Genomic DNA, 21,402 nt, shown 5'->3' with positions numbered 1-21,402 from the left:
TATTGGTTTCTATTATATACTCTTGCTATACCTTATTACAAGCCAGACTGTGACAAGTTGAGTATAAAGAAAGCCATAATATATAAGACTGGTTTTGTGAGACTCTACCTAATGATATAAGTTAAACCATAGATTAGCTACATATGGTTAAACACCATCATGTTATGATGAAATATAGCTAGATTGAGGCACTGCATGGCCATTCAATAGTCCTCTAGCACTCACTTTAGAAAATAGGGATATTTGCTGGCTAAAATTAATCACATCCTTACTGAAATTGCGAGAATATAGAATTAGGTTGGAAATGACCATGCAATTTCCGGTGGGGACTATTCTACGGAACGGAACGGAACGGAACGGAACGGAACGGAATGATGGACTAAACTGCGGAACGGAATGCTTTCTCAGATTGAAGCTTGCAGCTTACCATTGCTGTACAAGTTATCAGTGGCACTTCCAGCAGGTAATCAAACGTTACCCCAAGAAAGATAAAACGAATTTAAGGATCGATTGTGGGTTCTTGTTGGTTGTCATTAGTAACGAAGTACTAATTGTGGGAATAGCTGACTCAGTGTGTTCATCTTCGGATATATCAAGTAGGGAACTAATGCATGACTTGTTTTTACTAGTATGTGAGTTATTTTTACTTACTTGACTTTAGAATGTACAGTCTGAGGCCCAGCCTTTCTAATCGGCATAAATCAGTATGTGTATAGCTACACTACAAAGGAAACAAGTATGGTGACAAGCTGAATCAACTCAGTCTAAGCAGAATCTAAAGGAATTTTGTGCAGTGTGTGAGGAGCAAACATTCAGATACCTCAAGGAGGCTATATTGTGTGAACATCAATGATTCATTAACAGAGTAGTGGACTATTGTCAGATATCTCAGCCTGAGTACTGAGTTGAATTCTGGATGGGGTCTATTTTACAGAATGGAATGCTTTCTGAATCAACTTGCAGCTTGGCTAGCTGCTATCATTGCTGAAATTGCATTTTATCAGTGGAACCTCCAGGAATTCAAAATGGAATAGGATAATTATAAAACATTAATGGATTGTTTAGGTAATCATGACTTTATTCAGTCTAATAAACAGATTATATGGTTGATTGAGTGAGGTATCACTTTCAGAATGTTCAGACGACCAGTGATGAGATGCATGGATTCATCGAATTTTTGTTGTGGTTGGAGACATTAAATATCCAAAAGCAAACTGACTGTATAATATTAATTCACTTTCTTTATATTTTCTCAATTTTGAGCCTGTATACAAATAATTGAATTTTCCTTGTCAATAGAAATCCTAGAATAAGATGGGAGAGAAACTTATCTTTGTTTACCAAGAGTTCGTAATACTGATTTGTATGGGAGAGAGTGTCTAACTCTCAGTATGGCCTGTACAAACACCCTGCGTAAAGTTCACCTTTCATCAAATCAACACCTTTACTGGGGGATAGAAAACTGTTGATTAGTGTTGCTGAAGAAGGTAAAGCCTTTGTTCTGAAATAAGGCCGAGGTGTTACTTTAAGCAGGGTGTTTGGTGAATGAATGCGTTCAAGTTAGACACTCCACCTTATTATGAACTCTTGGTACAACTTCAAAGGAAATTGAAGAAAACATACAGATGAATCAATAAAATCATTACAGTAGGGTGAATTACAGACTAGTGAGATCTTGGTTAATTAATGACAGTGGTTGGAGATTAAGTGTGGTAGCTTCTTGTTCTTGAATATGTTGCAAAGTGGAAGTACAAATCAAAATGGGATATCAATTTCATTATGAAAAATACATAAATAATCTAGCATTACTATTTCATTTGTCCTCCACTTAAACATGCTACAACAGTACTAGTGTCAGTACATTGGCAGTGAGTCTACCTTGAAATCTCAACTCTAGAGTAGATCCAACACAGGACAGCCCGCACTGTAACAAATACATGTGATCCCATTGTAATTTCATGGACCAGCTGGACTGGGAATCACTTGAAAATAGACGAACAAATTTAACCTGTTTTGTTTGAAGTGAAGCATGTGAAATGTTACACTTAAGAAATCCTAGGATTCTTAGGTGGTATGTAATTAATGTGAGTGTTCCATTTCAGGTCTGACTAGATACATTGAAATTACACACACATCCTGGTCCAAATCACGTTTGCCTGGTGGCTACAGGCATGGTTTCACATGCGGCTTATAATAGAGATTTGGCTGATCTTGGAGTTTTGGTATTTAGCCTGATTCAAGGCTAGCAGTCAGACACATCCTTGAATTGTGCAACAGATAAAATCAGCTCACTATTGAATACGGCATTAGTCCACTGCACCAGCTGTTAATATATAAATAACTCCATGCATACACTTCAGTGATGTTTGCAGAATATACCCTCCTTGCGGTCTGCCAAAATATTTGCTCCTCACACACTGCACAAAATTCTTCAAGTTTTAATTCAGCTGGCTCTTTCCTGTTACCAGTATCTTCCTGCTTGCTTTATTTATACACTGACTTATGACTTGAAAGACCGGCCCAGACTGTTTTCTACTAAAGTCTAAATAAGAAAAACAGCTCACATAAAGTTCCCTTCCGTATGGATGAACATCACTGATACAGCTCATCCCACAATAATACTTCGTTACTAATGTCAACCAACAAAAACCCACAATCGATCCGTTAATTCTTTTTATCTTATGTTTAATCACCCACTGGAGATGCCACTGCTAACTTATAAGGGAAGTTTCAGCAATGGTAAGTTGCAAGCTTCAATTTTAGAAAGCGTTCCGTTCCGTGGTTTAGTCCATCATTCCGTTCCGTTCCGTTCCGTTCCGTTCCGTTCCGTTCCGTAGAATAGTCCCCACCGCAATTTCCACAGTTCTGTAGCAGCCCACTGGCAAGCTGTGAAAAATCTCAACTATATATATAGTCAGCCAAAAGTTGTACATATTCCGGTGTTTCTGGCTGTATGCAGACTATTCAATATGTTGTATTTAGTAAGTGGGCATGTAAGCTCTATGCAGGGCCGCCCACAGGGGGGGGGGGGGGGCAACTGGGGCATTTTGCCCCGGGCCCCAGCCTGAAAGGGGCCCCAGGAGGCCCCATGAAGGGCCCCCTGAATACCTGTTTAAAAGATCGATATACTCTAATAGAGCAGTCAGATCTAAATGCTCTAATAGAGCAGTCACAGTATTCTTCAGAGGAGCAGTGTAGCAAGCTTATAGATAAGGAGATATGGTTTGTGATGGGTAGTTATTGTCATTGCCAGCAGGTTGTGACCTTTTTTTTTTTTTTTTTGGTCTTCACCTTACAACTTGGGTCAAGGGCCCCACTTTAACTCTTTGCCCTGGGCCCCTTAATTTCTCTGGGCGGCCCTGGCTCTATGATACCTATCGACTGAAGAGAGTCGGCAGTAGTTCAATATATGAGTACTGACTAGCCCGCAGTACTTGACTGATGTGCTGGACTGAATTGCCGGACTTAAAAATATTATGCCTGCACTGCATACCATCTGATATATAATATTATCTGTGTATGGCTAAAGTACCTTAGTACCAGTAAGATAGCTAGCTACATGCCATAGCTATTTGTACCGGCTCTAGACATAAATAGTCTCAGGCTACCGGCTGGAAATTTGATAGCTAGGTGCATGTGTTAGAATATACCTTAATAAGCTTCTGCGCTTAAAATGTAGATGGAAACTTAACTATAGTGGCGTTGTTCAAAAAATCCTTCTGAAATGCCTAAGATGAAGCATTCCTCTGCGAGTCACCGCGCGCATCTGGCAAAGTTACGTAAGCAAAGACTAAGACAAGACCCAGCATATCGACAACGAGAAAAGGAGCATGACGCACTACGTCACAGTAAACAAAGGCAAACAGAAGACTTTGCTTTTACTATAACAAACAGTGAAGGAACGCCTATTATGAAGATGAAACGATCCCCTGCGGAGGTCGTGTATGAAGCTAGGTTAAGGGACAAGTTACGCAAGCAAAGGCTAAGACAAGACCCAGAGTATCGACAGCAAGAAAGGGAACGTGATACGCTGCGTAAACGAAAACAAAGAGAAGATCCAACTAAACGACAACTTGAGAGGGAACGTGACAATGAAAGACATCGACAAGGAAGGAAAGCGGAGCGGGAGCGGAAAAACACAGTAAGTCAAAGTGTGCTCCGGAGGTACTGTCTATGGTATTACTAGTTTTGGGGTAATGTACTGACCTCAATACAGTAGATTCTGTACAATGTACTAGATTCTGTACATACAGATTCTGTTAAGATTGTCTTACTGCTGTTAGAGTAAGTGACTGCTCTATTAGAGTATATCGATCTTTTTTCCGCATAGTGCAAATACAAATAATAACATTGCATATTTTCTTGATATGAAATGCAGGCAAACATTACACTAATTTAAAATCTTGAAACGGCCAGTGTAATACTTGATGTTTTTGCTAGCCTATCGTGCTTGAAATTATGCTGTCAAGCCTAGCGTTGTTCCTGAATATTCGAAAATTTCTGTAGTAGCATCAATGTCACTATATCTCTTCAAGTAGTTAACATGTCTCCTCTAAGTTGATAACCTTACATGTCTAAATCATTGTTACACTGTATTGTGTAGATGGAGCATCAATGTCACTGTATCCCTTTAAGTACTTAACATGTCACCTCTAAGTTGACAGGGGTGGAGGAAGCATCTACAAGTTGGGTAGGCAACTGTGAGATCATACTTCTATGACTACCATAGTTGTGCAAGCACAATCAGCATTTGCAGCATGCTTAGGCTAGCCCCAGAAATTTTTTGATTCAAAATTGCTTTTTGAGATTGAATCTGGAGTCAATTTCACATCTATTATAACTAAAATGGAAAAAAATAGTCACTGACTGCTCTATTAGGGTATCTCGAGTGACATCCAAAAGAGATTCTGGAAAACTGGAGCAACCAGACTGCTTCCTATGGACTTGGAACATGGCTCAATAGCTACTATTAAAAGTTGGGAAGGCATTTGCCTACCTTGTGTACCCGGTTGACATAACCTTACGTGCTCCAAATCATTGTTACACTAGATGGAGAGCGTATCACAAGACAACATGACACACTTTACTCAGTCAATAACAAAGACACTACAAGTCCACAATGATACTCCTGAGGTTGTTTTTGAGTTTAATACAAGAAAAAAGAGGTAAGCAGCACACATTGAGTATTTTTAGTTATGATCACAATAATATAGGAAATGTACTGATCCACGAAGGACCTCTCAGTTCATATTGGACATGGAGTACACCTCAACTAATGTATAATAGAAGGTAGTTTGTTGTTATAAATATCTAATCCAAAACAGCCAAACTGTAAAAAAAGTGTGCGGCCCTCAGAAAGGCTATGGTGAAAAAAGATGTGAAATCCAAGGTGGCGGCCAAGAAATGGCTGTGATGGTAGGTTAATGGTAAAAATTTTAATAACGACAATTCAAGTGAATTTTGTGCCAAGACCAAGCGGCACCAAATTCACTGAATTGTTGTTATTAAAATTTTTACCATTAACCTACCATCACAGCCATTTCTTGGCCGCCACCTTGGATTTCACATCTTTTTTCACCATAGCCTTTCTGAGGGCCGCACACTTTTTTTACAGTTTGGCTGTTTTGGATTAGATTTCATTTCTTTTTGCATTTGTATACCCCAAAGCCGGCCTATGGCCGGCTTTAGCATAGGCCGGCTTTAGCATAGGCCGGCTTTAGCATAGGCCGGCTTTAGCATAGGCCGGCTTTAGCATAGGCCGGCTTTAGCATAGGCCGGCTTTAGCATAGGCCGGCTTTAGCATAGGCCGGCTTTAGCATAGGCCGGCTTTAGCATAGGCCGGCTTTAGGGCTTTTTAACCTGTCATTTTTTTCTTTACTACAGGAAGAAGAAAAGATGAAGCAGGGTGATTTCTTTGTAGCTGACCTCTCTGCAAGGTGATCCTTCTAGCTGATCCCTCTACCGGATAACCTGTTTGTAGCTGAACTCTCTACAGGGTGATTTGTTTGTAGCTGAACTCTCTACAAGGTAACTTCTTCTAGCTGATCTTTCTACAGCGTGATTTGTTTGTAGCTGAATTCTCTACAGGGCGATTTGTTTGCAGCTAAACTGCTGAACTCTCTACAATGTAACTTCTTCTAGCTAAACTCTCTACGGGTGGCTTGTTTCTAGCTGATCTCTCTACAGGGTGACTTGTTTGTAGCTGAACTCTCTACAAGGTGATTTGTTTGTAGCTGAACTCTCTACAAGGTAACTTCTTCTAGTTGATCTTTCTACAGGGTGATTTGTTTGTAGCTGAATTCTCTACAGGGCGATTTGTTTGCAGCTAAACTCTCTACATGGTAGTTTCTTTGTAGCTGAACTCTCTACAATGTAACTTCTTCTAGCTGAACTCTCTACAGGATGACTTGTTTCTAGCTGATCTCTCTACAGGGTGACTTGTTTGTAGCTGAACTCTCTACAGGGTGATTTGTTTGTAGCTGAACTCTCTACAAGGTAACTTCTTCTAGCTGATCTTTCTACAGGGTGATTTGTTTGTAGCTGAATTCTCTACAGGGAAATTTGTTTGCAGCTGAACTCTCTACATGGTAGTTTCTTTGTAGCCGAACTCTCTACAGTGTAACTTGAACTCTCTACGGGTGGCTTGTTTCTAGTTGATCTCTCTACAGGGTGACTTGTTTCTAGCTGAATTCTCTACAGGGTGATTTGTTTGTAGCTGAACTCTCTACAAGGTAACTTCTTCTAGCTGATCTTTTTACAGGGTAATTTGTTTGTAGCTGAATTCTCTACAGGGCGATTTGTTTGCAGCTGAACTCTCTACATGGTAGTTTCTTTGTAGCTGAACTCTCTACAATGTAACTTCTTCTAGCTGAACTCTCTACATGGTGACTTGTTTCTAGCTGAACTCTCTACAGGGTGATTTGTTTCTAGCTGAACTCTCTACAAGGTAACTTCTTCTAGCTGAACTCTCTACAGGATGACTTGTTTCTAGCTGATCTCTCTACAGGGTGACTTGTTTGTAGCTGAACTGTCTACAGGGTGATTTGTTTGTAGCTGAACTCTCTACAAGGTAACTTCTTCTAGCTGAACTCTCTACATGATGACTTGTTTCTAGCTGATCTCTCTACAGGGTGACTTGTTTGTAGCTGAACTCTCTACAGGGTGATTTGTTTGTAGCTGAACTCTCTACAAGGTAACTTCTTCTAGCTGAACTCTCTACATGGTGACTTGTTTGTAGCTGAACTCTCTACAATGTAACTTCTTCTAGCTGAACTCTCTACGGGTAGCTTGTTTCTAGCTGATCTCTCTACAGGGTGACTTGTTTCTAGCTGAACTCTCTACAGGGTGATTTGTTTGTAGCTGAACTCTCTACAATGTAACTTCTTCTAGCTGACCTTTCTACAGGGTGATTTGTTTGTAGCTGAACTCTCTACAAGGTAACTTCTTCTAGCTGATCTTTCTACAGGGTGATTTGTTTGTAGCTGAACTCTCTACAAGGTAACTTCTTCTAGCTGATCTTTCTACAGGGTGATTTGTTTGTAGCTGAACTCTCTACAGGGCGATTTATTTGCAGCTGAACTCTCTACATGGTAGTTTCTTTGTAGCTGAACTCTGTACAACGTAACTTCTTCTAGCTGAACTCTCTACAGGATGACTTGTTTCTAGCTGATCTCTCTACAGGGTGACTTGTTTGTAACTGAACTTTCTACAGGGTGATTTTTTTGTAGCTGAACTCTCTACAAGGTAACTTCTTCTAGCTGATCTTTCTACAGGGTGATTTGTTTGTAGCTGAACTCTCTACAGGGCGATTTATTTGCAGCTGAACTCTCTACATGGTAGTTTCTTTGTAGCTGAACTCTGTACAACGTAACTTCTTCTAGCTGAACTCTCTACAGGATGACTTGTTTCTAGCTGATCTCTCTACAGGGTGACTTGTTTGTAACTGAACTTTCTACAGGGTGATTTTTTTTGTAGCTGAACTCTCTACAAGGTAACTTCTTCTAGCTGATCTTTCTACAGGGTGATTTGTTTGTAGTTGAATTCTCTACAGGTGATTTGTTTGCAGCTGAACTCTTTTACATGGTGGTTTCTTTGTAGCTGAACTCTCTACAAAGTGACTTCTTCTAGCTGATCTATCTACAGGATGACTTGTTTCTAACTGAACTCTCTACAGTGTGATCTGTTAATAGCGGAACTTTCTACTGGGTGATTTGTTTGCAGCTAAACTCTTTGCGTGATTGTTTCTTTGTAACTGAACTCTCTACAAGGTGACTTCTTCTAGCTGATCTCTCTACAGGATGACTTGTTTCTAACTGAACTCTCTACAGTGTGATCTGTTCATAGCAGAACTTTTTACTGGGTGATTTGTTTGTAGCTAAACTCTTTGCATCATTGTTTCTTTGTAACTGAACTCTCTACAAGGTAACTTCTTCTAGCTGATCTCTCTACAGGGCAATTTGTTTGTAGCTGAATTCTCTACAGGGTGATCTATTTGAGCTGAACTCTCTACATGATGGCTTATTTGTAGCTGAACTCTCTATTAGGTACCTTCTTCTAGCTGATCTGACTACAGGGTGACTTGTTTGTAGCTGAATTCCCTACAGAATAACTTACAATATAATATAACTGAGTAAATTATAAATGCAGCTGAATGCTTTATTAGGGTGACTGTTCTATTAGAGTATCTCGATCTCGCATTTGCTGCACCTAGTTGCCTTTCAAATCATAACTCAGTGATTTGTAATCCGATTCTTCTGTACTACTGCAAGGACTTTCTATGATGATTATTCCAGCTACATACTGATTTTCAGCTCGTTGCTCTAAGCGGTTTGCCTGGTAGATACGAAAACTAATAGTTTTTTTATTCATAAAAATCGATCGCGTAATTTTGACACAGGTTGGGTTTCGTGTCATATCTCCATGGTCTTTATCCCGATTCCTTTCAAACCACACAAAGGCACTCCTACGATGGTTGCTCCATCTACATATCAATTTTCAACTGATTCCTCCAAGGCGTTTACCCTGTAGGCGTGACAGACCTTCGACCTTATTTTACACAAATAATCGGTCATAACTCCGTGAATGTTCATCGGATTCCTACCAAAGTTGGTACGGAGATCCGCCTTAATGAGCCCTTTAAGTGTGCCAAATTTCAGCCAAATCCGAGCACGCATTCGTGTTTTATGGCGAATTTTGCGAAGTGTGCGAAATGAAGAAGATGAAGAAGAAAAAAACGAAGAAATTAAAACGAAATTTTGTTCGCTCGTATCTCGGAAATGGCTGGAGCGATTTTCTTCAAATTTGGTATGTAGACTACCCTAACTGGGCGGCACGTCTCCAGCAAATTTGGTACCAATCGGATAAGGGATCACAGAGCTACATAGGTGTGAAAATTGCGTTTTCTTTCTTCCTGTTAATATACTCACGGTGTGGCGCGCCGGCTTCTTGGGCCGCACGACACACTATCGTGTGTCTTGATACCCAAGGTTTATTTGACTGAGATGTTTGTGTGTTGTGCACTGTGTGTATGTTGGTATGTTGTGCATTTTAGAAATTAAAGTAAGAAGGCAGTGTTGTGTAATTCAAAGTTTCAGAGTAACTCATTATTTGTTGTCAATAGACATAGGCAGTTAAAAGGGAGGGGGAGGAGATTTAGGAGGCTAGACCTCCCTCTCATTAGCTGGGGGGTCTGGTTGAGCTGAAAAGCCACTAAAAGATCAATGTGCTGATTATACTATACAATCAGAAACTCTAATAGAGCAGTCAAAGAATTTCACTGTAAAAATTTTCCACTAGGACTGAACCCTTTACCTCTCAATCTTTATATGTTACCGCCATACCAAGTCTTCCCAAGATCTGCAACCATATGACCAGAAATTTTGACATAAGAAGTGAATTAATTAAATTCATCAAATTTTAATTCATCAAATTTCCATTAGCGCCCCTAAAAGTACATGCTACTACATTGGGTTATATTTAGCACACCTTTTCAGTGGCAGATCTAGGTGAGCTTTTGTCCCTTTTTAAATTTAACTTAGGAATAGATTTATTATTACTCTATTGACAAGTTATCATAGCAAGAAAACTATGTTGTCAGCAACAAAGGAGGACAACATCATTTGAGCATTGTGTACAATACTGGGGTATGCCAAAAGGCACCTGTCAGGCTTAAGTGACGTCTAACAGTGAAAAACCAAGCCCATAGGTTAGCTGTTATCAAGTTATGCTTGTTTGAAGGCGTCAATTGGTCAATCGGTCAAAAATTCCACTAAATAAATAATACTTTTATATAGTCCCAGTCCACTGAAAGCATTTCAGATCATACTGAAGACACTTTTGGGCTTGATCAAGACACACGGTAGTGTGTCGTGCGGCCAAGAAAACCGGCGACCACACCGTGAGTATATTTACAGGAAGAAAGAAAACAGCTTTTTCACGCATGCATAGCTCCATGGCCTCTTCTCCAAAGCACACTATTTTTGCATTATAGCTGTCCCCCAGGTAGGGTACGCCACACAGCAAATTAGATTAAATTCACAACAGCCATTTGCGAGATATGGGCGTCCAAAATTTCATTTTAATTTCTTCGTTTTTTTCTTCTTATGCCGTACGGGGGGCTACGGGGGCTTTGATTTCTTTTCGCACACTTTGCAAAAATTGCTATAAAATGCAAACGTGTAACTCGATTGCCTCGATCTTTTGCACAAATTAAGAACGTGTAACGGTGGATTCACGTACCAAGTTTGTTGTAAGTCTGAGTAGTATTCAAGGAGTTATGGACGTTTATTCACGTAAAAACAGATCAAACTTCTGTCACAGCTACAGGGTAAACCAAGCATAGAAATAACTTGAAAATTGGTGTGTAGATAGGCTGATCATCGTAGCAGTGCCTTTTGATAGTTTGAATAGCAATAGAGTTACAGCGACAAAGTTATAAAGCAAAAACTAAGCAAGTGTAAAATCGCGGGATCGAGATACTCTAATAGAGTAGTCACCACGGGGTAAAAAAGGTGTGCAAAAAATGTCGGAAAAAAAACTTACCAGAGTTCGAACCAGGGACCTCCATACCTAACACCTGCATCCTTAACCACTGAACCACTGCTACCTTGACTGATCACCTCACTTAATTTCTGCTTTATAAATGAAATTTCTAGTTGAAATCTGCTTATAGTCAAACGTTTGTAATTTCATAGATCTACCAATAGAAATTCTAGACTGTTCTAGAACATTCTATGTATGTTCTATTAGAAGTCCTCAAAAAAAATGTGCACTCTATTAGAGTATTACAATAATATTATCAAATATTGAATTAAATCATGCAATAAAATACATTTATAAGTCTGTCTTCAATAATCATCATTGTATCTACATAGAAAAGAAGAAATGTGAGTAAAGACAAACCTCAAAGTCAGCCATAGGCTGGTTTTGGGGCCTTGTAAAGTACAAAAAGGAGTGAAATCCACACAAAAACAGCCAAGCTGTGAAAAAATGGTGCGGCCTTAAAAAGTCTGGGTGAAAAAGTTGTGAAATCAAAGGTGGCGGCCAAGAAATGGCTGCAATGATGTTAATGCTAATAAATTTTAACAATGCACACAGCCATTATTAAAATTTTTAGCATTAACATCATTGCAGCCATTTCTTGGCCGCCACCTTTGATTTCACAACTTTTTTCACCCAGGCTTTTTAAGGCCGCACCATTTTTTCACAGCTTGGCTGTTTTTGTGTGGATTATACTAAACCAATGCTGCCATGGCGCCATCATAGTAGTAGGTATACGAATGAGTAGGTGCAGTCTCCTGGACATTTTAGTGATTTTGTGTACAGTTGTCCTATACTGTGGTAATTATGCTTTATGAGGGGTCTTCATGAGGGGTCGCCAACAGCTTGGGACTCTCATATACTATCTGAGAAATTTAATTACAAATCTATTAAAATATTAAATATTTAGAAATCCTGAAATCTGGATTCATTTTATTTTCATTTCTGTCTAAATTATTGACTTGTTGAGGCGAACAAAGATGGCTACGATGACTATTTGTGCTATTTGACTGCTCTGTGCAAAGGACACTTCTTCTGTTATACAGATGTATGAAGGCAATTGTTATGGATTCGACTTGATCCTCATCATGATCACTGAAAGCCAGAGCGATTCATGTCCACCATTTATCATACACATGTGATCTACAATACCATATTCTAATTAAAGCCTAACATACAGATATAAGTGTTATGTTATTGTTCTACGTCTCTACATCCCAAGGGCGGATTTAGGGGGGGTGCTTGGGGTGCTGAACCACCCCCCTCCAAAATTTTACAATGAGCAAGTTAGGAAGCTTTTAGAAGCTGTACTACAGGTGCAGCTGCATTTTATACACATGTATGGGCAATGAAAAGATGGAAAGAGTAAGAGGAATAGCTAATCGTGTCCAAGAATTACTAAAAGGGGTTCAAAATTATACTTTTTTTGTCTTACCTTAGAAGTTGCTAAATCCGAAATACTCTAATAGAACAGTCAACTACTCTAATAGAACATCCAACATTAAAACTATAATTTTCAAGAAGTTACCAGAGTGTAAGCTGAAATTAAACCTATTCTTCTAGACCTGTGCACTGCTACCCTCACCATTATACCAAACATCCTGCCATATACCATTCACTTCAGGTAAAAGATTTATACCTTTAATGTACTATAAATTGTATAAAACATCATTAATTGAAAATCTATTCTGAAAATAACCTTTTCTGTCAAATAGTTAATTTTTTTAGGCTCTGCTTCAAACTTGATTCTTGGGTTGAAATGCTTCTCTTGCAAGTAAAACAGTAGTCTTATATAATAGTGAATTTCTTAGCTTTTATAAAGTTCACAAGGCTGCAACATCTGATAACTGTTCATTTTTGTTTCCCTTGCTTGATCAAATCCCATTCTATATTTCTATAAATCTAGCAGCTTTGGAGTTTGCACTATCAAATCCCTTGAAGCTCAACTTTAAGCTTAAATGATACTGTAGCATTTATGTTGTCATGATCATTGTGTGCTAAAAAGGGGTTAGTTGTGGCCAAAAACTAGTTGTATTTGTAGACTAGTTGTAAAACAATAATAATGATGGATGGATCCATCATTTTAAAAGTTAGATTGAAATAGCAACCTTCACTTCAGAACAGTGGCTACACATGAAGTAGATCCAATCCTGTGTTTTAAATATTCTCCTTCGCCTTACTTTCAATTAACTATACTGTCTATACACTCTTTATTCTATACACTCTTTATTCTCTTTGACAAACCACTATTATACATTTTTTAAAAACCCAATAACAAGAAACAGTGTATAGTTCTGTTTTTAATTAAAATTACTTCCAATTAACTGTACTCATTCAAATTAAAATTACGTCCACCTGAACTCATTTATTTTGTACCCACATTTGGTTAAAAATAGCTTCTAGATTCAATCTTGTGATAGCCATTTTCCAAAAATTTCGTATATATGCCACCAGATCTAGAGCCCCTCTAGCTGGAGAATTATATACAGCTAAGTGCACATGCACTCCATACACTGGTGAGTCAGTCTACTTGCCCTCTCCACTCCCACTTACCCTCTCTACTGTTTGGACAGCTAGTGTAGTTTGAGCCATGAGACTGTAAATTATGCTATACTTCAAAACACTAAATTTGACCATGCACAGCTGCTGATACCCATTTGTTTCCACTACTAGTTCTTTAAGATGTTAGTATAAGATTGAATTTTAGCTACATGGCTGCACCCTTTAGTTATATTAACAAGCTGTATAAGGGAATAATGGTATCACATAAACAAAGTGACATCATTTTTCACTCAAAATTACTAGCAAATTCAATCTCAATAGGCCAAATTTGCAAAATTTTCCTGTGGGGGCATGCCCTCAGACTCCCCTAGATGTGTGCTTCTCACACTAGTTGTATCAACTATCTTGCTACACAATGTCCATGTTAGCACCCCCTCTTCTGAAATCCTAGATCTGCCCCTGCATGCACAGAGAGTTTCCACCTATTCTGACAGTCGTTCTGCAGCTCTTCTTGCTGACTGCCGCACTGGTCTTGATTCAGCTGGTGTCACTTCATTAGAGGTGGTCTCGGTAGGTTGTGTGGGTGAATTCTGGTTATCTGACTCTTCGGTGCTGCACACCTCAAGCAGATACAGCTTGGCAATAGGTCTGTTAGTCGTACCAGTGCTTGTTTGTATCTCCACTGCACGGGTAAAACCATCACCTCCAACAAGCAATTTTGTCACAACTGCCAATCGCCAGTTCACACGAGGCCCATCATCATGAACAATGACGATGTCTCCAATCTTGATTTGTTGGTGGTTGTGGCCTGTGGCATGATGGTACTTTCTTAAAGCTGTTAAATACTCATGCTTCCATCGAGATTGAAAGCTCTGTATAAGGTGAGCTTGAACCTTGGCTCGTTTTCGTAGTTGTGAATTGGCGTTGTAATCAGGGTCACTTAGGTCATCAGCTTGACACTCATGAGGTAGCCGTATCATCTTCCTGCCATAGAGGAGGTGTGCAGGGGCGAGGGGTTGTGGATCAGCAATGTCACTAGAGGTATAAGTAAGCGGGTAGTCATTGAGCACTGTCTCAATTTCAGTGATCATTGTTTGCAGTATGGGTAAACTGATATGGAATCTGCCCAATACTTTCTTCAAACTGGTTTTGGTTAACCCAATCAACTGTTCCCAAAAGCCCCCAAACCATGGGGCTTTTTTTGGAAATGAATTTCCATACCACTCCATGAGCTGCCAATGAGGTTGATAAGTTCTCTGATCGTAGAAGTCTGGTTAGTTCTCCTGCTGCAGGTGTGAAGGTTGAGGCGTTGTCTGACATCATTACTTGGGGCAGTGATCTGCGACTGGCAAAACGTCAAAATGCATGCAGGAATTTCTCCATTGATAGGTCAGTCACTACCTCAAGATGAATGGCCCTAGTAGTGGCACATGTGAACAGGCATATGTATACCTTTTGTTCCTCATTGTTGTGGTGGACGAAAAGAGCCCTGGTGAAATCTACACCCATGACGGTAAACGGGGGGAGGTCCTGCAGTCTGTATTTTGGTAACGGAGCTGGGTCAGGGTTAGGATAAGGTTTACTGCACTGTCTTCTGCATGTGGTGCAGCGGTGTAACAGGGTCTTGACAAATTGTCTTGCTGTTGGTATCCAATAACTTTGGCAGATCGTGGTGACTGTGCTGTTGACTCCTGCATGGTACAATTGGGTGTGAATGGAATAGACAAGTAAGGTTGTAAACGGATGTCGTGGCAGTAACAGATATGGGAAACTTGGCATCTTCTGTATTGTGGATTTGGCCTCCACATCTCAGGAATCCCTTGTCATCTAGAAACAGACGAAGTTGTCTTACAAGAGGAAGACGTTTCTGATTAGGAGTAGACAAGTTCTTGATTTCCTTCCAATAAACCTCATGTTGACAACTGTAGATCCAAGTATTGTTGGCTTGGGTGAGCTCTTGAGGTGTGATAGGACCTCTCCGTTGTGTATTTGGATTACGCTGGTTATGTATAAATCTGTGGACATAAGATGTGACACTTCGAGTTTTCTCAGTGTGCTGAACCTTGTCGCTTGAATGAGGAAATGCAGGCTTGTTGTAGGTGGTTGGTCGGTCGGCACAAAGGGCTCAATGATTGCTGCCACTGCATGGAGGTGAGATATTGACGATTGAAAATCCCATCTTGGCCACTGTTGTTGGTTGCACAGCCAGGTTGGACCATTGATCCACACTAATGGGGTGAGCCAGCTTTAGGCCACATAGGTGTGGTAGTTGAGTGCCATTGGTCTGTACTGTGTTTCGTAATGGAGTGGCAATTGTCGGTACAATCAGTACCGACATTGGTACAGCTTCTCCAGTGTTGGTCTTGATGTTGATGTGTGCCACATCCATTGTCTTATTGAGCGGTTGTCTAGAGCCAAATGATGATAGGTAAATGTCTTCCTTGTGATGTGGAGTGAGTGATAGGGCCCTAGCTAGGTCTTCAGTGAGGAAAGAACGTTGAGAGCCCTCGTCAAACAAGATGTTAGCTTCGACTTCTGTATTTTCTGAGCTCGAGGTGATTGTAGCAATGGCAGTTTTCAGCAAGAATACAGTAGTGGTGGGTGATATGAGTGACTCACTAGCTAGGGTTGTCATGGAGGCTGTGGTAGTGGTTGGATTAGTGTTTGTTGCGTTGGTGCTATCACTGGTGCCTGTGCTAGCAATTGACACTGGGGTAGCAGAGTTAACAGCTGGTGATGAGTCAGTACATATGCTAGTGTGGTGACGGTGATTACAGAGTCGGCAACGATATTTAGATTGACATTGAGAGATTTTGTAGCGACCCAGGCAGTTGAAGCACAGCATGTTACGCCTGACAATGTCTATGCGTTTCTGTGTGTCTTTGACTGTATCACATGCAGTTGTTGCATGTGATCCTTTACAAAATACACAGCTGGATTGTTTCTGAGGATCCTTGAGTGCTTTGGAGGGTTTCCGATCAGTACTAGCCAGGAATGAAGCAGTAGGTGTGGGGTGGTTGATGTGGTGTGCAGAGGAATCTGCTCCCAACTGAAGAACACGTATCTCCTGTAGAATTGCCTTCTGTGACTTGTTAGGGTCCACTGTTCTGTCCCATTGGCTCTGGCAAGGTTTCTAAGAGTCCCTGGTGAAAGTTTGCTTTGTAACATAGGGACCAGCATGGATTCATATTGTTCTGGTGGGGTCCCTAAAGACTGTAAGCTACGAACATGGCCTTCAACTGAGTCATGGAATTGTTGTAATGCCACTAAAGTGTTGGCTGGGCTGCTTATTCCTATCAATGCCTTCATATGGGCGTCCACTAGCTTACTTGCTTCATCGTATCTCTCCTTCAGCAGCATCACTGAGTGCCTATAGTTGGCATTGGTTAGCGACATACCGGCAATGACTTGTAGTCCACTTCCTTGGAGCTGTGATCTTAAATAGCTCAGCTTCTGTACTTCAGTAATGGAGGGGTTTTGATCTACTGCTGCCTCAAAACAATCCCAGAAAGACTGCCACTGTAACTGGTTCAGAGAAGGTGGGAATACTGAGTTTGGTTAGATGTGTAACACCTTGAATAACTGGCCTGGGTTGGGTGGGAGGAGGGGGTTGGGCAGTGCGAGATTCCTCCGTTTGTTCAATGTTATGCTGATCAATCTGTGTTGTGACATCTTGTGAATAATCACTCTGGGAGTCTGGATTGACAGACGGTTTAGGCTGGGGGAACTGTGGCTCAGTACTGGGTGAGTGAGTTTCCAGAATCTCCGTGATCTGAGAGATGGTAGTTGATAAGGATTCTTTAATCTCTTCAGCCTCACAAACATCTGCTACCAGTTCCTCTTCATCACCAATGAGTGGGACGATTTGAGAGTCTAACTTCGAAATGATATCATCCTTTTGTTGCAATTGGCGACAAATATCAGTAAGTGTAGCAGTGTTAAATTCCGTCTCAAAGGTTTGATAGTGGTCTAACATTTCCTTGGCCTTCGTGAGGAGTTTGTTGAGGTGCAATCTGTATCCTTTTCGGGAGTTGCATAGTTGCTTGAGCTCGTCCATCTCGTGCCTAAGGAAAGTGTACAACAACAAATCGTTCTAGACAGAAAAATCACTTGCCTTCTGTGGTACCGTTATTGAATGCCACGGTACCACGACTTCTGAGTGACGGGTTAAGAAACTGGCCTGGTCACAGCACCAGCATATACAGATGTACGAAGGCAGTTGTTATGGATTCGACTTGATCCTCGTCACGATCACTGAAAGCCAGAGTGATTCATACAGTACACATGTCCACCATTTATCATACACACGCGATCTGCAATAAAATATTCTAATTAAAGCCTAACATACTGATATAAGTGTTATGTCATTGTTCTACGTCTCTACATCTGTCAAGGTTTCTGTGATCCCCTGTTGTCCATTCATTCACAACTAAAACTTGTAAAAGAAATTGAAATATTTTTGAAATACATAAATATTAGTACTCTTGCACACAATTTTGACACTTTGCAGGGGCGTTAGCGACCTCTCGGGTCTTCATAAACACGAGTTGAAGTGATTAGTAGTACTACTGATTTCCATAACTAGTTTATGACACTAAAGTATGTAATTTGCATCGTATGGTTATGGTGTACAAACTGCACAATATAAAAATCTTTCATTTGCCATGTCAAATGCATACAGTGACTTAGACTATTTGGTTTGTGGATGGGGAGATGCCACTCATGCCTTTTGTGCCTCCTTTGGATCTTCCACACAGTTGCCTTACATTCAACCAGTATGTTGAAGTAATGCTAAGGTTAACAGGGTGCACTTGTGCACCCCCCTGGATCAGCCCTTGTATTGTATCATAAAAGATATCATAATGAATGATGTTCACAATATGTTCCTTTAATACAGCAGAGAGCTAAAATTTGTGAAAATCGTGCTGTTAACACTGTTGCTAGATATTTTTAAATTATTCAATTTTTTTTTATTATGTTCTACCTAATCAGGGTTATTGATGGGCTCCTGAGTCTAGACATGCATTTAGTACCAAATACGATCTTCAAATTGTTTTGTAATATTCTAAACTCAGGGGCATAGCCAGGATTTTTGAAGGTGGTTTATTTGGTAGTCAGTGATATAGGTGCAGGAGTCTGGGGGGCATAGCTCCCAGCTGCTGACAGATTTTGAACATTAAGTCTCAAATTTTACCAGATTCATGATTTCATGTATAGTAAAAACTATTTTCAATACATCTTTGGTTTCCTTTAAGCCCTAAATGGCTTATGGTTGGTCTGGTATTCTAGTGACCCAAATACATAATCAAATTCTGTTAATTTTAATGCTCGGTCATAATTGTATTCCATTATGAAAACTGCTTTATTAGAGTATTGAATCATACCTTTAATCCACTTGCTATTAATCTGTAACTATACTACCCTGCCCTGTTCCCATTTATTCTGTATATTTGTGCTGCCAAACTGGTGTTCCTGTTACACGCCCACAAGTTTAAAGTTCAAAAGGTTCTGAAAATTCCCTAAATATACTCTGAAAATGTTAACTAGGTTGTACATACGTGGTATATGATTACTAGTCTTTTTTTAAAATTGTAATTTAAAAATGAAATAGGGATATATGCAATAAAAAGTAGTGAAACAAGAGATGAATGATGGTATTACAGCATAGCTCAATGGGAAAGTCCCTACTTTGGCATTGAGCAAAATTATAGCTAATGTGCCAAAGTAGGGACTTTCCCATCGAACTATGCTGTAATACTATCATTCATCTCTTGTTTCACTACTTTTTATTGGATAGATTTCTACTTCATTTTTAAATTAACGATTTAAAAAAATACTAGTTGGTTTAGTTTTTTGTTGTAGCACAGCTGGTTACAGTGTAACTTGTGAGCTAGCTCCTGTACAGCTTATTAAAGTACATACTGTGCCAAAATTGGAAGCACATAGGCCCGTAGTAGCGTGCATAGCTTACTTTTACCTTTGATCGTAGTAGCAGTGCATGGCACTTAGATCTATGACCTGTGTCAGTACGATGGTCCGCATTCTATTCACCTGGGCCGGAATTTCGAATGAACAAGCCCTTTCAGTTGTCTGGAGTTTAGTCTCAACTAACAGGATGAAGTAATACAATTTCCACCTGAGTACTATCCAATCACTTGCTGGTCTCACTGTCGGCACTGAGTGCTTGAGTCAGTGTGTTTAGAGGAACAAGCTGTTGAGTATCAGTCCTTCTATTAATTAACAATTCTCTTCGTCGATTGCAGTCCAGGCATTGGTAAAAGCCGAAGTGACAACTCAGCAGCCTTAATGTTTCATGGGCAACACTTGAAATTATAAGTGCCCCCTCTTTCAGCAGCATAAGCACTTTCTGAAATAATTTTGTAGTATCTACAGAAAAGTGTTGATACTGAAAATTAACGCCTCGGTATGGTTTCAATGCTTGAAGAAGACAACCAACCTGATTGAAGATGAAAGGAAAGACAAGGCGCACAGGGCGTACACTCGTCGGAATCCCAAAAGACACATCCCACCAGTGAGTTTGTTGTTGTGGCGTAAAATGGTGACTGTGCACTGCTTTGTTTGGGCTCTAGGCTTGCGACTGTAGTGAGTGAGTGAGTGAGTGAGTGAGTGAGTGAGTGAGTGAGTGAGTGAGTGAGTGAGTGAGTGAGTGAGTGAGTGAGTGAGTGAGTGAGACGAAATTTCAAGTTTTGGAGATTTTTAAAAAGATTCTATATCCGGTCACCGGTAAGTGTTTTCTTTTTTTAATGCTGTATTTCATATTAGATGACTAATGTTATTCCGTAAAGGTGATTTTCATGATGTAAGATGTTTCTAGAATGATTTTTAAAGGCAGCATTTTAGGCGGCACACGTCGTTTTTGGGGGAATCCTACTTAAACTATACTACCATACTGTTTGATAAAAATGTATCATACATGTGTGGATATGTTGTCGTAGGTCACAGTGATCAGGCACAACTCAGAAGACTCAGAACACCAACACTATACATGATCATAAGTAGTCAATCAAATTTAGTTTGTTCACATGTAATGACAGTCATATGCATATAACTAATCATATTTTGTGATCAAATGTCAATCTGTATGTCTATATGTTGTGCACTCTGTTGTTGTTTTATGTGAGGCTAGTCAGCCAATGCATGCACCCACACTTACTTAAATGCACGCATGATTACATATATAACAGTCAAGTGTTAGTAACATGTCGCTGCAGGAGTTGGCGAAGGGCAGACCATCCTTCAGTAACACCTCTTTCCCTCAAAGTCAATGGGATGGTGGCCCAAATAGAAGGAATCATGCCCAGAAAACTGTTAATAAATAAGTCCAATGAAATATATTTGACCAGTTGCTACAATAAAAAACTGTCATCCATAACTTGGCGGAAGGAGTTTTGTGTGTAGCCCTAATACCACAAATGTACGTTTTAGAAATACTGCACATTTACTAGTTACCAAGTATTTAGAATGTCCAGAAAACAGTGAAACAATAATGTAGTATTGTTTTTGTAAGGATTTTATGGATCCTTAGTACAATTTTGATCACTTAAATATGGTACATACTGTTCAAACGCAACATCGTCTTGCAAGAGTACGAGCGATAATTAAAGGGTGTGGTACACGTTTTGCTCGCCAAACAAAATGGGATGAATACTCGCGAGCAAAACAGGTGCCACACCCTTAAATTTAATTGTTTGTACTTTCACAAGACAACGTTGCGTTTGAGTGGTACTGTAATGTAATGGCACGCTTTGTTATCAGAAAGCAGACAGGTCACAGTGGAAGATTTTTATTGCTAGCTGATAGATCACTTCCTATAACAGTTTCTCCAATAATTTTCCTAATTTT

The 21,402-nt window shown here is 39.9% G+C and overlaps 2 protein-coding genes across 2 annotated transcripts; one reads left to right on the top strand and one right to left on the bottom strand.

Moving 5' to 3' along the window:
- Window positions 1-3,668: 3,668 nt before the first annotated feature.
- LOC136268755 (troponin I-like) lies at window positions 3,669-20,742 on the top strand. Its single transcript, XM_066064219.1, has 4 exons — window positions 3,669-4,141; window positions 5,050-5,165; window positions 5,214-5,289; window positions 20,496-20,742. The coding sequence occupies exons 1-3, from the start codon at window positions 3,725-3,727 to the stop codon at window positions 5,281-5,283; spliced, it is 603 nt and encodes a 200-aa protein (XP_065920291.1). The 5' UTR covers window positions 3,669-3,724; the 3' UTR covers window positions 5,284-5,289; window positions 20,496-20,742.
- LOC136236855 (uncharacterized) lies at window positions 14,022-14,768 on the bottom strand. The gene has a single exon (XM_066027086.1). The coding sequence runs from the start codon at window positions 14,766-14,768 to the stop codon at window positions 14,022-14,024; it is 747 nt and encodes a 248-aa protein (XP_065883158.1).
- Window positions 20,743-21,402: the final 660 nt, after the last annotated feature.

This window comes from Dysidea avara, chromosome 10, assembly GCF_963678975.1.
Source record: "Dysidea avara chromosome 10, odDysAvar1.4, whole genome shotgun sequence".
In the NCBI taxonomy this organism is placed as follows: Eukaryota; Metazoa; Porifera; class Demospongiae; order Dictyoceratida; family Dysideidae; genus Dysidea; species Dysidea avara.
This window is presented reverse-complemented; position numbering and strand designations above follow the sequence as displayed.

Bases quoted from the DNA above. Each gene is read 5' to 3' on its own strand.
- LOC136236855 (XM_066027086.1), bottom strand. From the start codon at position 14,768: ATGGAGTGGTATGGAAATTCATTTCCAAAAAAAGCCCCATGGTTTGGG.
- LOC136268755 (XM_066064219.1), top strand. From the start codon at position 3,725: ATGCCTAAGATGAAGCATTCCTCTGCGAGTCACCGCGCGCATCTGGCA. The intron at 4,142-5,049 runs GTAAGTCAAAGT...TTGTTACACTAG, and splicing joins AGCGGGAGCGGAAAAACACA to ATGGAGAGCGTATCACAAGA. The intron at 5,166-5,213 runs GTAAGCAGCACA...ACAATAATATAG, and splicing joins TTTAATACAAGAAAAAAGAG to GAAATGTACTGATCCACGAA.